Source organism: Trichoplusia ni, chromosome 3, assembly GCF_003590095.1.
Source record: "Trichoplusia ni isolate ovarian cell line Hi5 chromosome 3, tn1, whole genome shotgun sequence".
NCBI classification, from domain to species: domain Eukaryota; kingdom Metazoa; phylum Arthropoda; class Insecta; order Lepidoptera; family Noctuidae; genus Trichoplusia; species Trichoplusia ni.
The window spans coordinates 19,237,934-19,249,001 of record NC_039480.1 but is presented as its reverse complement, the minus strand read 5'-3'; the positions used below and the strand labels follow the sequence as shown (position 1 = coordinate 19,249,001).

Below are 11,068 nucleotides of genomic sequence, written 5' to 3'. Positions count from 1 at the left end.
TTATGACATTTTACTGTCATTGCAACATCTGCAATATATTTTCAGTGTGATAGTCTTTAAGTTTCTGAAGCTCTTTAAAACATTAGTAAATATTAAAATTAACCATACAAAATCGGTTTGCTCAATCCGCATAAAAAGAAAATTGTGTGGGATAGTAAAACAGTAATTTATTTGCGTACGGATTCTTGTTAATTAAAGTTTTGTGAAGTTACCGCCTTTTGGTTTCAGCGAAAAATTGTATAATATAATACAACTTATCGATAAATTAATAACTTCTTGGCTTTGTGTTCTTAAATAAATGCCCTTGAAAACGAAAACGACGTGATGGTGTTTTGTGCTGGTCTGTGATTACGAAATAATATTTCTGATTCATCTGAAAGTCATTTTGGATTGCTACCAACTTGCATTTTTAATGTGTCGCTGAAAACTTTAACTTATAGTTATGCAAATGTACTCTGTGACTTCAACCTTCTCAAGTATGTAATAAAAATATTTTTTCTTTTGGTAAAGCCTTGATTTGTTGCACAAGTTGTTAATATTTATAGCCTACAAGATACGACAAATTTAAAAAACAAATGACTTTTTGATTTATAATCAATACAAAAATCTAGTTTTTGTCAAACTTTTTTTTTTTTTTTTATGTAGCCTGTTTTAGATCCCACTGCTGGGCAAACTTTATCGACATTAAAATAATTAAAAGGATACATTAACTTCATTATGAACGCATGACAAACATTTCACAATTGTTTGAAACGGAACGCAATTTGAAGTTCACAAAGAAATACTGTCAAGAGTTAAACACTGTCAAACCAAACAGTACGAAAACATTTCGACATTCGACGGAGTTATACACATACGCAGTAAATTAAAATAAAATGAGTGTGCGTGAGGACGATCAGAAAAAAAATGGCTGCTCCAGCCGTGGGGTGGCTATCGCGGCCACAGCACTAGGAGTTGGCCTCGGAGCTGCGTTCTATTACCTATTTAACAAACGCCAAGAGACTCCAAACTCGGCAGGCTCGACCAGCCATTGGAACGATGAACCGCCACCCTTGTGAGTATTGACATAAGGTCTATTTTTCAATAACCCCTTAACTTGGCACCAATTTTATTTTGCAATGTACGGTAGCAAATTTTAAACGTAATATTCATGAAAAGTTTCACTATTTGTACTAACGGCATAATTATAATGAGTATTTATATAAAGGTTGTATATCGATATCGGAACTTTATAGTTTTAAGGACTTACGAAGTATTTTCTTTGTCACAATAAAAAAAAAATATGTTTTGATGCTATAGACATTATGTGTTTATCATAATTAAAATACTTTGTGGTTTTCTTTATTACGCTTCGTTATCATGCTAATTATAGTATAGATCATTAACTAATATATTTTAAAATTTAATTTACTTTTTATAAAGAGGGTATCTATAGAAAAATTAATAATGTTTTTACTGGGCTACTGTAATTTGCTCTACCTCTAGCGTTATGGTTAAGTTTCCATCAAAAAACATTGCCCACTAAGAACTTTCATGAAATCACACCCTAAACATCTTTTGTTATGAATTAAAGCATTCATATTTAAGTTATTTCAATAATTGTGTTACATTATCTGTACATTTATTATTATAAAGAACAATACTGTGTTAGTTTGTGATATAGAAGGTTGCCATTACTTCTCCATAAGAAAGACAATTTGAAACTGGTCAACGACAGTCTATAGTCCGATTTTTAATTCGAGGCAGTAAAATGACAATTGCAACTGTCATTTATACAAAAAAAGGTGACCCGCTACAATAGTGATGTTTGGAAATCTTACTACGACGATGACATTCATGCTTCATTTTATTATGTATCAAAAATTTACTATTTCTATTAATTGAGCTTTTATAATTGTAAGTTGATATTAAATTTGTTCTTCATCCAACCACTGCATAATGTCAGAATTTGGAGTTTGATGCGCTCGACTTTTCTTGCATGGTAAGGTGCTTCATCTTATACCGGCACCGCATTTGGCTTTAATTTTATAAATTTAAATTAATATTATTATTTTTTTACATTTAAAAACAGTCACCGTCCATGTCTTTTGATAAATTGTCGTAAATATATTTTTTTTATACAGAGTTAATTTGATATCTGAATAAAAAAATGTAAGCTCGACTAACTTTTGATTGTAATAAGTCGATTCTAACACATCACTATTTATTTGGAATTAAAAACCTGCCACACTGGAAATGTCATTTTATTGCCTCGAATTAAAAATCGGACTATAATTAATATTTCAGTATAGCTTGAATAAGGCCTACTTGTAATAAAAACTTATTGATTTTGACAGTCTATCTGACTTTCACAACTAGGTAAAACATTATCCCATATTATGACACGGTGTCTACACTATCTACTATTCTTGAACTAATATTTCAGTTTTGGCTGTTTGACAGATATCTATGTAGTCTAGAGTCAGTGCCGGCGTAAGGGCCACTGACACCCCGGGCGAAGATATTGTAGCGCCCACTTGAGGGAAGCAATATCAAGTGTTAGTTTTTTGCTGACCCCAAGTAAAATTATATTAAGATTTTCATCTTTCCTTTAGCGTTACGTTTGGCGGTGGAGGTATTCCACCTCTAGCGTAGAGCACAGTTCTGAGGGTTTGCGCCAGGAGAGGCAAGAGACTCCAACTTCAGACCTTGGCGCCCCCCAGAATTTGTCGCCCTGGGCCATCGCCCCATCACGCTCCCCCCCTAACGCCGGCACTGTCTAGAGTGGTATTTCTCTTCGGCAACTACTGTTGGTGTGCTCTCTAATGTTTACCCACCTATGTCTTGAAAGTAGGAACACTGTTGTAGTTGGAAACCTAACCTAACCCAACCAGCGGTATGCAATCAATTCTCACATATGTGATCTTACCAAGATAACACAATCTGTATTTTATAAGAGCCTCTGTCTGACCGGGCAGTCCAATTCTGTCAAAGTATCAATATCCAAAAAATATTAACTTCGGCCTTCATATTAGGTAAGTTTTCGCTACTAAGACAAGCGGTGTGATCTATGAATGTTTGTTCTGAGTCCAGGTGTCTTGAATGTTTGTATAAGTGTCACAATCTGTCAAATCGAAAAGGTTTACTTTAAAACATTTTTGAAAGTGGGCTTCCTATAAGTATATTTCAGTTAAATAAATATACCTAGGTCACAAAAACATCATCAGCATCGGCCCATATTCGTCGACTGGACATAGGCCTCCCCGATTGCACGCCATCGGGATCTTCGGCTGCTCGCAAAAACATATTTAGTTTTAATTTATGATGGGTTTTCATGAGTTCATAAAGTGGGGATTTGATTTTCTTTGATGTGGACAACTAAATTTGTGTACTTCTGCTTGAAAAGGTGATTATATTCTAATTTATTCTGAGCCCAAATTTGACCTTAATTATGAGATTGTTAAATTTAAATTGACGACTGTATAAATTCAACTAATTAGAATTCAAGCAAAATCAATATTAAAAGGGTTTTATTTCAATTATTCCCTTTTCTAACCACTCTGAAAACTTTGTTCTAGACTATAGGTCAAAACTACAGGCTACAAAATTGTCGTTCATATGGAGAAGAACTGGCAAGAAACTCCGTCACTCAATGAATTGAAGTCCACAGAGCGTTACGCGCAACTAAAGTCATTACTGTCAAGTCAAAGTCAAATTCTTTATTTCAATTAGAAAAGTATATGGCACTTTTGAACTTCAAACAATTTATTTATGCAATATTAAAATCTGAAGTGTCAGTCTGTTGGTCAGTCTCCTATTGAAGCAACCGCAACGTTTTAAATGTACCTAGAAAACGGCCTGTTTGAAATAAAAACATTTTGATTTTTGACTGATGGACAGACCTCCCGTATATCGCGACATCGTTTGGTCTGCTAATACGAATATTATAATTAAATCAGTGTATTTTATCTCTGAGTAGATTGTCAATTTCTTTTGTATTTGTACTCATCATCATCTTCCTAGCCTTTTCCCAACTATGTTGGGGTCGGCTTCCAGTCTAACTGGATGCAGCTGAGTACCAGTGTTTTACAAGGAGCGACCCAGTTACCTGGGCAACACGATACCCCTTGGTTAGACTGGTTGTCAGACTTTTTCAAGCTTCTGACTACCTTTAACGACTGTCATAGATGTAGGAATAACAGCCGGGACCCACAATTTAACGTGCCTTCCGAAACTTTTGTATTTGTACTACTCCTCAAAATCTAGACTTTGTCATCCCACTGCTGGGCTTTCCCCGTCTTTTTTTAATGCGAGTACCTTTTGTAAGCCCCTGTGTGAATGTCATCTATAGCCACGAAAAGTAGCCGATTTGTTAATTCTGTGTGTCATCACACAATAAAATTTTATCGAAATGGGTCAAGGCATTTCAGTGTGAGGATGTTACAATTATACACCTTTCACTTTTATAATATAAGTGATTCTTTTCTTCATTGAAACAGCTGTAGCTGGTATTTTTAACTGAATGACTCAATTAATTTTGAATCTTATTACTCCACGGTCTTCCCTCTCGTTCCCCCTCTCTTCTGACACCTCCCCCCCATTCTCCACTTCCTCTTCTCGCTCCCCCTTCCACCACTCTTTCCCCTTGTCCCCTTTCACCTCACTCTCCCCCTTCCCCCTCTACGATCTTTTCCTTCTCTGTTTCTAGCATGTAGTTTTTTTCTTAATATATTAAGAGTGTTTTCTCCAGTTGTAAGATTCAAGAGAAATAATATTATTTTTTATATTGAATCTAAATGAAAAATGTGTCTTTCCTAATGGGATAATAAATTTAACATTGCATTTGTTTAATGCATTTGTTAATACTTAATGTAATAATTTTAGTAATATTAACCTACACAAAGTGTTTACATGTTGTTAAAAAATAGTTTTTAGTCTAGTTTTATTTTTCTTCTTTGTCTACCTAGGTTGTTTACCATATGTTGATGATATACTGAAGCAAATACTTGTAAAGGCGACTGCCCTACACTACTGCCTAACACGTTCATAGCACGGTCATGGTATGGAACGGTGTAGTGGGCAGACTCCTTAATAGAACAACGATTTGCTATTTCCGGATGGAAAATCATCAAAAGACCTCCCGCTATGGGTTGAGCGGACAGAGTGTCAGACTTCTACCGACCTACACCCATGTTCCTTTTGCCCTTTGTATACGGGGGTCCTTGTAATAATCAGATATTTATCATCATGACTTAACACTGTCATACCCAAACCTCCTTTCTAAATTCCTCCATCACTCATTCTGTCTCTTTCTGCCAGCCATCGCCATTACTCGGACGATTCGTACACGACAATATCCGAGAATGAAACGACTGACACCAGTATGAACAGCCAATCAGATCACAGCATTGAAGACGACAGTCAATCATCACATTCTTCAGACTTCACGACTGACGAATATTCCACAAGTAATTCCGATTTTGTTGATTCGGAAGAGTTTTCGACGTCAAACGGTAGTACTATTGACATGGAGGAGTTGTCTCCGGACAGTTCAGCGTCAGAGGATGCTGAATGGGACGTGACCAGGTCCTCGGCTGGTTTCCCGAACCTGGATGAAAGTCTGAGATCCTCTGTCATGTTGGTCTTTCAAAATGTGCGTGATGTAATAAGTCCGAGAGTGCAAAAGTGAGTTTCTTTTTTGTTTAGGTGGCGGGTTCTTCTTTTTGTATAATATTTTTAGGTTAGGTTTCCAAAATGTGTATCTGTTAAACATAGGTATAGTTACCGGCACGGATCTTGAGCGCTGACCTGCGCAGAACTGATTTTTTGTGTCCCTTTTGCGGTATGAAGTGAGGCGCGGGGCGGACTGAGTGATTGTCCCGCAGCGTATCGCGTCATAGCCGACATGAGGGATTCGTTGAAATCCGTTCTTTGCTGCCGTTGCATGCACCTCAAGACGACGAGTACGCACAATTGATTGGCGTTTTATTTTACGATGCGCAAAGCGATCCCCACTCTTCCGCCGAGCGCTCAAGATCAGTGCCGGTAACTACACTCCGGTTTTTTTAAACTTGCAAAGTTATAACCATTTCGCTGCCAATTTTTATTTTTTTCTGTAAAACTAAATGATTTTTGGAAGCGATTTTAGTAATTACTTTGGGTTTTTAAAAGCCGTTCAATTTGATATATTGTCGTCGAAAGAAAATTATGTTAACCAATTTAAATATTTCTGTTGTTTTTTTTATAATTTACAGGGTACAAGATAATCAATTGACTCAAATCAGGCAGGAAGCGTTGTAAGATTATTAATTATTTATTAATTAACAGTTTTTTTTTGTTACTAATTAACACTAATATTATAAAGAGGTAAATTTTGTGAGTTTGTTAAGTTGTAACGGGTAATCTCCGGATATACTGAATAAATTTTGGAAAATTCTTTCTCCTATAGAAAGCTAGTTTGAGAGTGTTTTAGGCGATAAATTAACCTAGAAAAATACTAATAAGTAATTCCTTACAATCTTCAATTATTTATTAACGACATTATTAGAATACATTAATTATAAATTACTTAATTAATTAAAGGTTATAAGGAAATGCACCCCTACCATGGATGCCTTTTGTTTCTGTTGTTTAATTCATAAAATAAATTGTGTTTAGTAGATAAGCTTAATATAGATGTATAGATATAATTTAATATAATATATTTTGTTTGAAACCTGTATGGGTGTGAAAAATGTGTGTGCAATCAAGAAATGATGTAGTTTTGGTGCATGGTTGGTTTTCTATAAGCCTAGTTTTGTGAAGTAAGAAACCCATGGTGTAATAGAAATGTTGACAGTTTAGTCCGACAGTTAAAAACAGATTAAACCAATATACAGTGCCGGCGTAAGGCGTGACACCCCGGGCGAAAATATTGTGGCGCCCACTTGAGGGAAGCAATATCAAGTGTTAGTTTTTTGCTGATCCCAAGTAAAATTATATTAAGAATTTCATCTTTCCTTTAGCGTTACGTTTGGCGGTGGAAGTATTCCACCTCTAGCGTAGGGCACAGTTCTGAGGGTTTGCGCCAGGAGAGGCAAGAGACTCCAACTTCAGACCTTGGCGGCCCCCAGAATTTGTCGCCCTGGGCCTTCGCCCCATCACGCCCCCCCTAACGCCGGCACTGCTAATATATTTTTCAACCAACTTCGAAAGGAAGTTAAATTCGTCAGTTTTTTTTTTTACCTCAGAAACGTCAAGAAACGATTTGATTGTTTCTTTTATATTTAAAGTGAAATAGTTGCCATTTAGCGAATAGGGATGATGACAATTTTATTTTGCAGTGTCCGTCTTGTAGTTTTTTGCATAATAATGGATACGTATTTTGTAATTTGTCCCGCAAACATAAATTGACCAAATTACAGTGAATGAAACTCACGCGTGACGTCACGGTTGAGTATAAATTTTACTCTATCGTTACGTCACAAGCCCCCTCTCCTAAACTTTAAAGCAGTTAATCTTTGTCAATTCTAGTTTTTCTGAAAAAGGAAAAAATACGTGTCTCATACTTTTCAAGTATCTAACTGAGGGACTAATGAGATTTTTTCTTTTTATACACAGTCATCATCACTATTCATCAAGTTTGGCTGAGTAGTTTTCATTTGAAGCCGGTTGTATGTAAAAATATTTCTTTGTTTTTATTTCGGATGTATAATAAATTGTCAACGTTCCTATCCTTTTCTGTAGTTGTTAAGTGTGTGATATTTATAAAACAATTGTCAGTTTAAAGTTTAAACTTGCGTGGAATCGTGTTTAAGGTTTTTAATTATTTGCTTGTTGAAAAAAATCGTTGGTTAAAAGCGGCTGTGACGTATTCATCATTCAAGCCTTTTCCCAACTATGTTGGGGTCGGCTTCCAGTCTAACCGGTTTCAGCTAAGTACCAGTGTTTTACAAGGAGCGACTGCCTATCTGACCTCCTCAACCCAGTTACCTGGCAACACGATACCCCTTAGTTAGACTGGTTGTCAGACTTTCTAGCTTAACGATTGTCAAAGATGTATGTATAACAGCCGGGACCCACAATTTAATGTGCTTTCAGAGGAACTTGTTATGACAAAGATGGTCACCCATCTACGGACCGACCGCGTCATATTATATCTTAGCCGCGAGCTCCTTTTTTTCGGTTAAGACATTATGATCCATAAATTCGTCCAAGTCTGGGTTATTTTTGTGCATGTGACTTGCATGTTCGTGAACCAACAAACAAGGATTAAATTTCTCAATGCTGGACAAGTGCTATATTTTTCCCACGTTTTTATACACTCAATTTCTTGTTTGTTTGTTTGTCGTTCCGTTTGGATTTTTACAACTCAATTTTGAGGCACTTCCCGATAAGCTAGCAGGCTGAAATTTTCAAAGCATCAAACCCAATAAGAATGCATTAACAACTACAAAAACGTCTGTACCGATTTTTATAATTTAAACGGACCTTGTCATTTTGACATAAAAAGTGGGTATTTAGATTCTTTCAATGTTTTCTTTCCAGTCGTCAACGCGGCTGGACCTTGGAGGAGTGTTCGATCTGTTTCGACGTGATGCTTCGTAACCAGGACATCACGTCGCTCCCCTGCGCGCACAACTTCCACACGGAGTGCATCCTGCCCTGGCTGCAGGAGAAACAGACCTGCCCCAACTGTAGGAAGGTGGCTGAATGATTGAGATACGTGAGTTCTATTTAGTGTTTTTATGCAGCCCAGTGTTTGATGTCACCACACCAAACCCACTGAGCGCGACGTGTTAGTTCGATCCCCGTAGGACAAGCGTTTGTGTGATCCACGAATGCTTGGCCTGAATCTGGGTGTTTTTGTGCATGTGACTTGAATGTATGTGAAACCTCCGCGTCACAAGGATTATATTCATGAGCGGGAGACGTTAAAAAAATCGAACCAGCGACACGTCGCGCTCAGTGGGTTTGACGTGATGTCCTCAACCACTCGGCTATCCCTGCAGTCATTTTAAGAAGGGTAATGGAGAAGGGTTGGTCAAGCCACCACATACATTTCATCCCGACATTCCCACGAGAACGACAGCGCGCTGTAAACTGAAGTCCAGGCGGACGGAGACGCGGCCAACAGCTAGTGATGATGTTGTAAAAGAAAAATAGAATCGCCCATTGTGACACCGTGTAATAATTTATTTGTATACAATCTTGTATTAATGTGGTATACAATAAAGACTATTATATCTAGAATAGGGATGATGACAATTTTTTTTTGCAGTGTCCGTCTTGTAGTTTTTTGTATAATAATGGATTTTTTAGTTTGTCCCGCAAACATAAATTCACCAAATTACAGTGAATGAAACTTACGCGTGACGTCACGATTGAGTATAAATTTTACTCTATCGTTACGTCACAAGCCCCCTCTCCTAAACTTTAAACCAGTTAATCTTTGTCAATTCTGGTTTTTCTGAAAAAGGAAAAAATACGTGTCTCATACTTTTCAATTATCTAACTGAGGGACTAATGAGATTTTTTCTTTTTATACCCAGTCATCATCCCTATTAGAAGATATCAAAGGTAAGATTTTATGTTACCGTTCGCGTTGGATCATTTTCGATTTATAGTGGACGGGCCTGCGAGAAACGACTGGTACTAATATTACAATAGGATCTCCATAACTGTAAAAAAACTGTCAAAACGTTGATAGATGATACAGATGTCGCCTTGAAACGTCACAGCATAGACTACCTGAACAGAATATTAATATACTAGCCGCCGCCTGCGACTTCTTACACGTGGACTTTGGTACATACTGTCTGCAAGCTATTTATAATATAAACTCACTATTTTATCCTAAAAGGGGATCGATTTCGAAAGATACTTTGCTAGGACACCGCCAGATATATTGAGAATAAATTTAAAAAAAATTAAGTCTTTGATAAGTGATTATTTGTTTTTATATTTTGATAGTAACCATCGTGAGAATGATTCCTTATTGATTTGATGCAACGGTTTACTCACGCGTGTTTATCGGGATCGCTCGAATAGTTTCGGACCCAACCGGAGTCCGTAATGATGATAGTTAAGTTAAGCTTTTATATGAAACCTTCGCGGTCGTCGTTTGTAATTTATAAAATAATGTAGTCTTATATACACGGTGATTTTTTAGTCGTCTTACAAAAGCAGCCCAGATCATGTATCCGACGTAAAATACCCCTAGGCGCGATTATTATTTTTTTATCATCAACTAAAATAATAAGTACGAAGAAAAATTAAACAAGAGAAATCTGAAATATACTCTTAAAAATGATAAAAACGCCGCCGCCCGCGCCCCTCACTATTGTTACAGGGTTCGGACCGCGCTCGCAACAGAGCTGTGTTTCTAAAACTACAAAATTGCATCATACTTAATATTGAATAAAAATTGCATTTTAAATTTATTCAAATCTCATAAATACCTATTTTTTTATCATGAACGTGTTCTAGTCATTGGATACATGAACTGGGCTGCTTTTGTAAGACGACTAAAAAATCACGGTGTATAAAGAGCGTGTACCTTGAGAGCAACAATTTGCTGATACCTTATCTAAATTTAAAAGAACGCAAGAAGTTATAATTGTAATTTTTCTGGTTTCAGATGAAAGCATTCGGACAACATGGATCCAACGTAGCCAACAGGTTTGGCCAATATTGGGCCCAAAGTTTGATAACCATTTTATGATTGTATAGTTTCTTCTGTGTTTTTAAAAATCTTCCGATTTGTTCATAAAAATGAAATGTAACTAATATTATGTGATAGATAACGACCAAATGCACTCAAGTATATCAAGCGAGTTAATTAAATAAGTATTTTCTTCTCTTTCTAAAAAGTGTTTTAAGAAATGAGTAGAAGTCTCGCGTGTAGAAATATAATCTGTTGCTTTTGACAGCTGAGCTGTCAATTTTGCCGCTAAAATTTGACGTTTGTAAATATTTGTAGCTATTTCTATCTTTATTATAAATTACGACTTAGATATTTAAAGTTGATACAATTTGTTTTGAAAAGATCCCGCTTTTGTGATTAAAAATAAATAATAATAATAATAAATACTGACAACATCACATACAT

General features: G+C 36.3%; 1 protein-coding gene across 2 annotated transcripts; it reads left to right on the top strand.

The window, feature by feature from the left end:
- Positions 1-39: 39 nt before the first annotated feature.
- LOC113492291 (E3 ubiquitin-protein ligase RLIM-like) lies at positions 40-10,803 on the top strand. 2 transcript variants are annotated; one of them, XM_026869733.1, is made up of 6 exons: positions 40-340; positions 646-1,054; positions 5,299-5,664; positions 6,234-6,275; positions 8,506-8,683; positions 10,598-10,803. In XM_026869733.1, exons 2-5 carry the CDS (start codon positions 876-878, stop codon positions 8,672-8,674), a joined length of 756 nt encoding a protein of 251 aa, XP_026725534.1. In that variant the 5' UTR covers positions 40-340; positions 646-875; the 3' UTR covers positions 8,675-8,683; positions 10,598-10,803. The 2 variants fall into 2 exon arrangements, with proteins under 2 accessions (XP_026725534.1, XP_026725533.1); XM_026869732.1 differs by having other exon boundaries at positions 40-476.
- Positions 10,804-11,068: the final 265 nt, after the last annotated feature.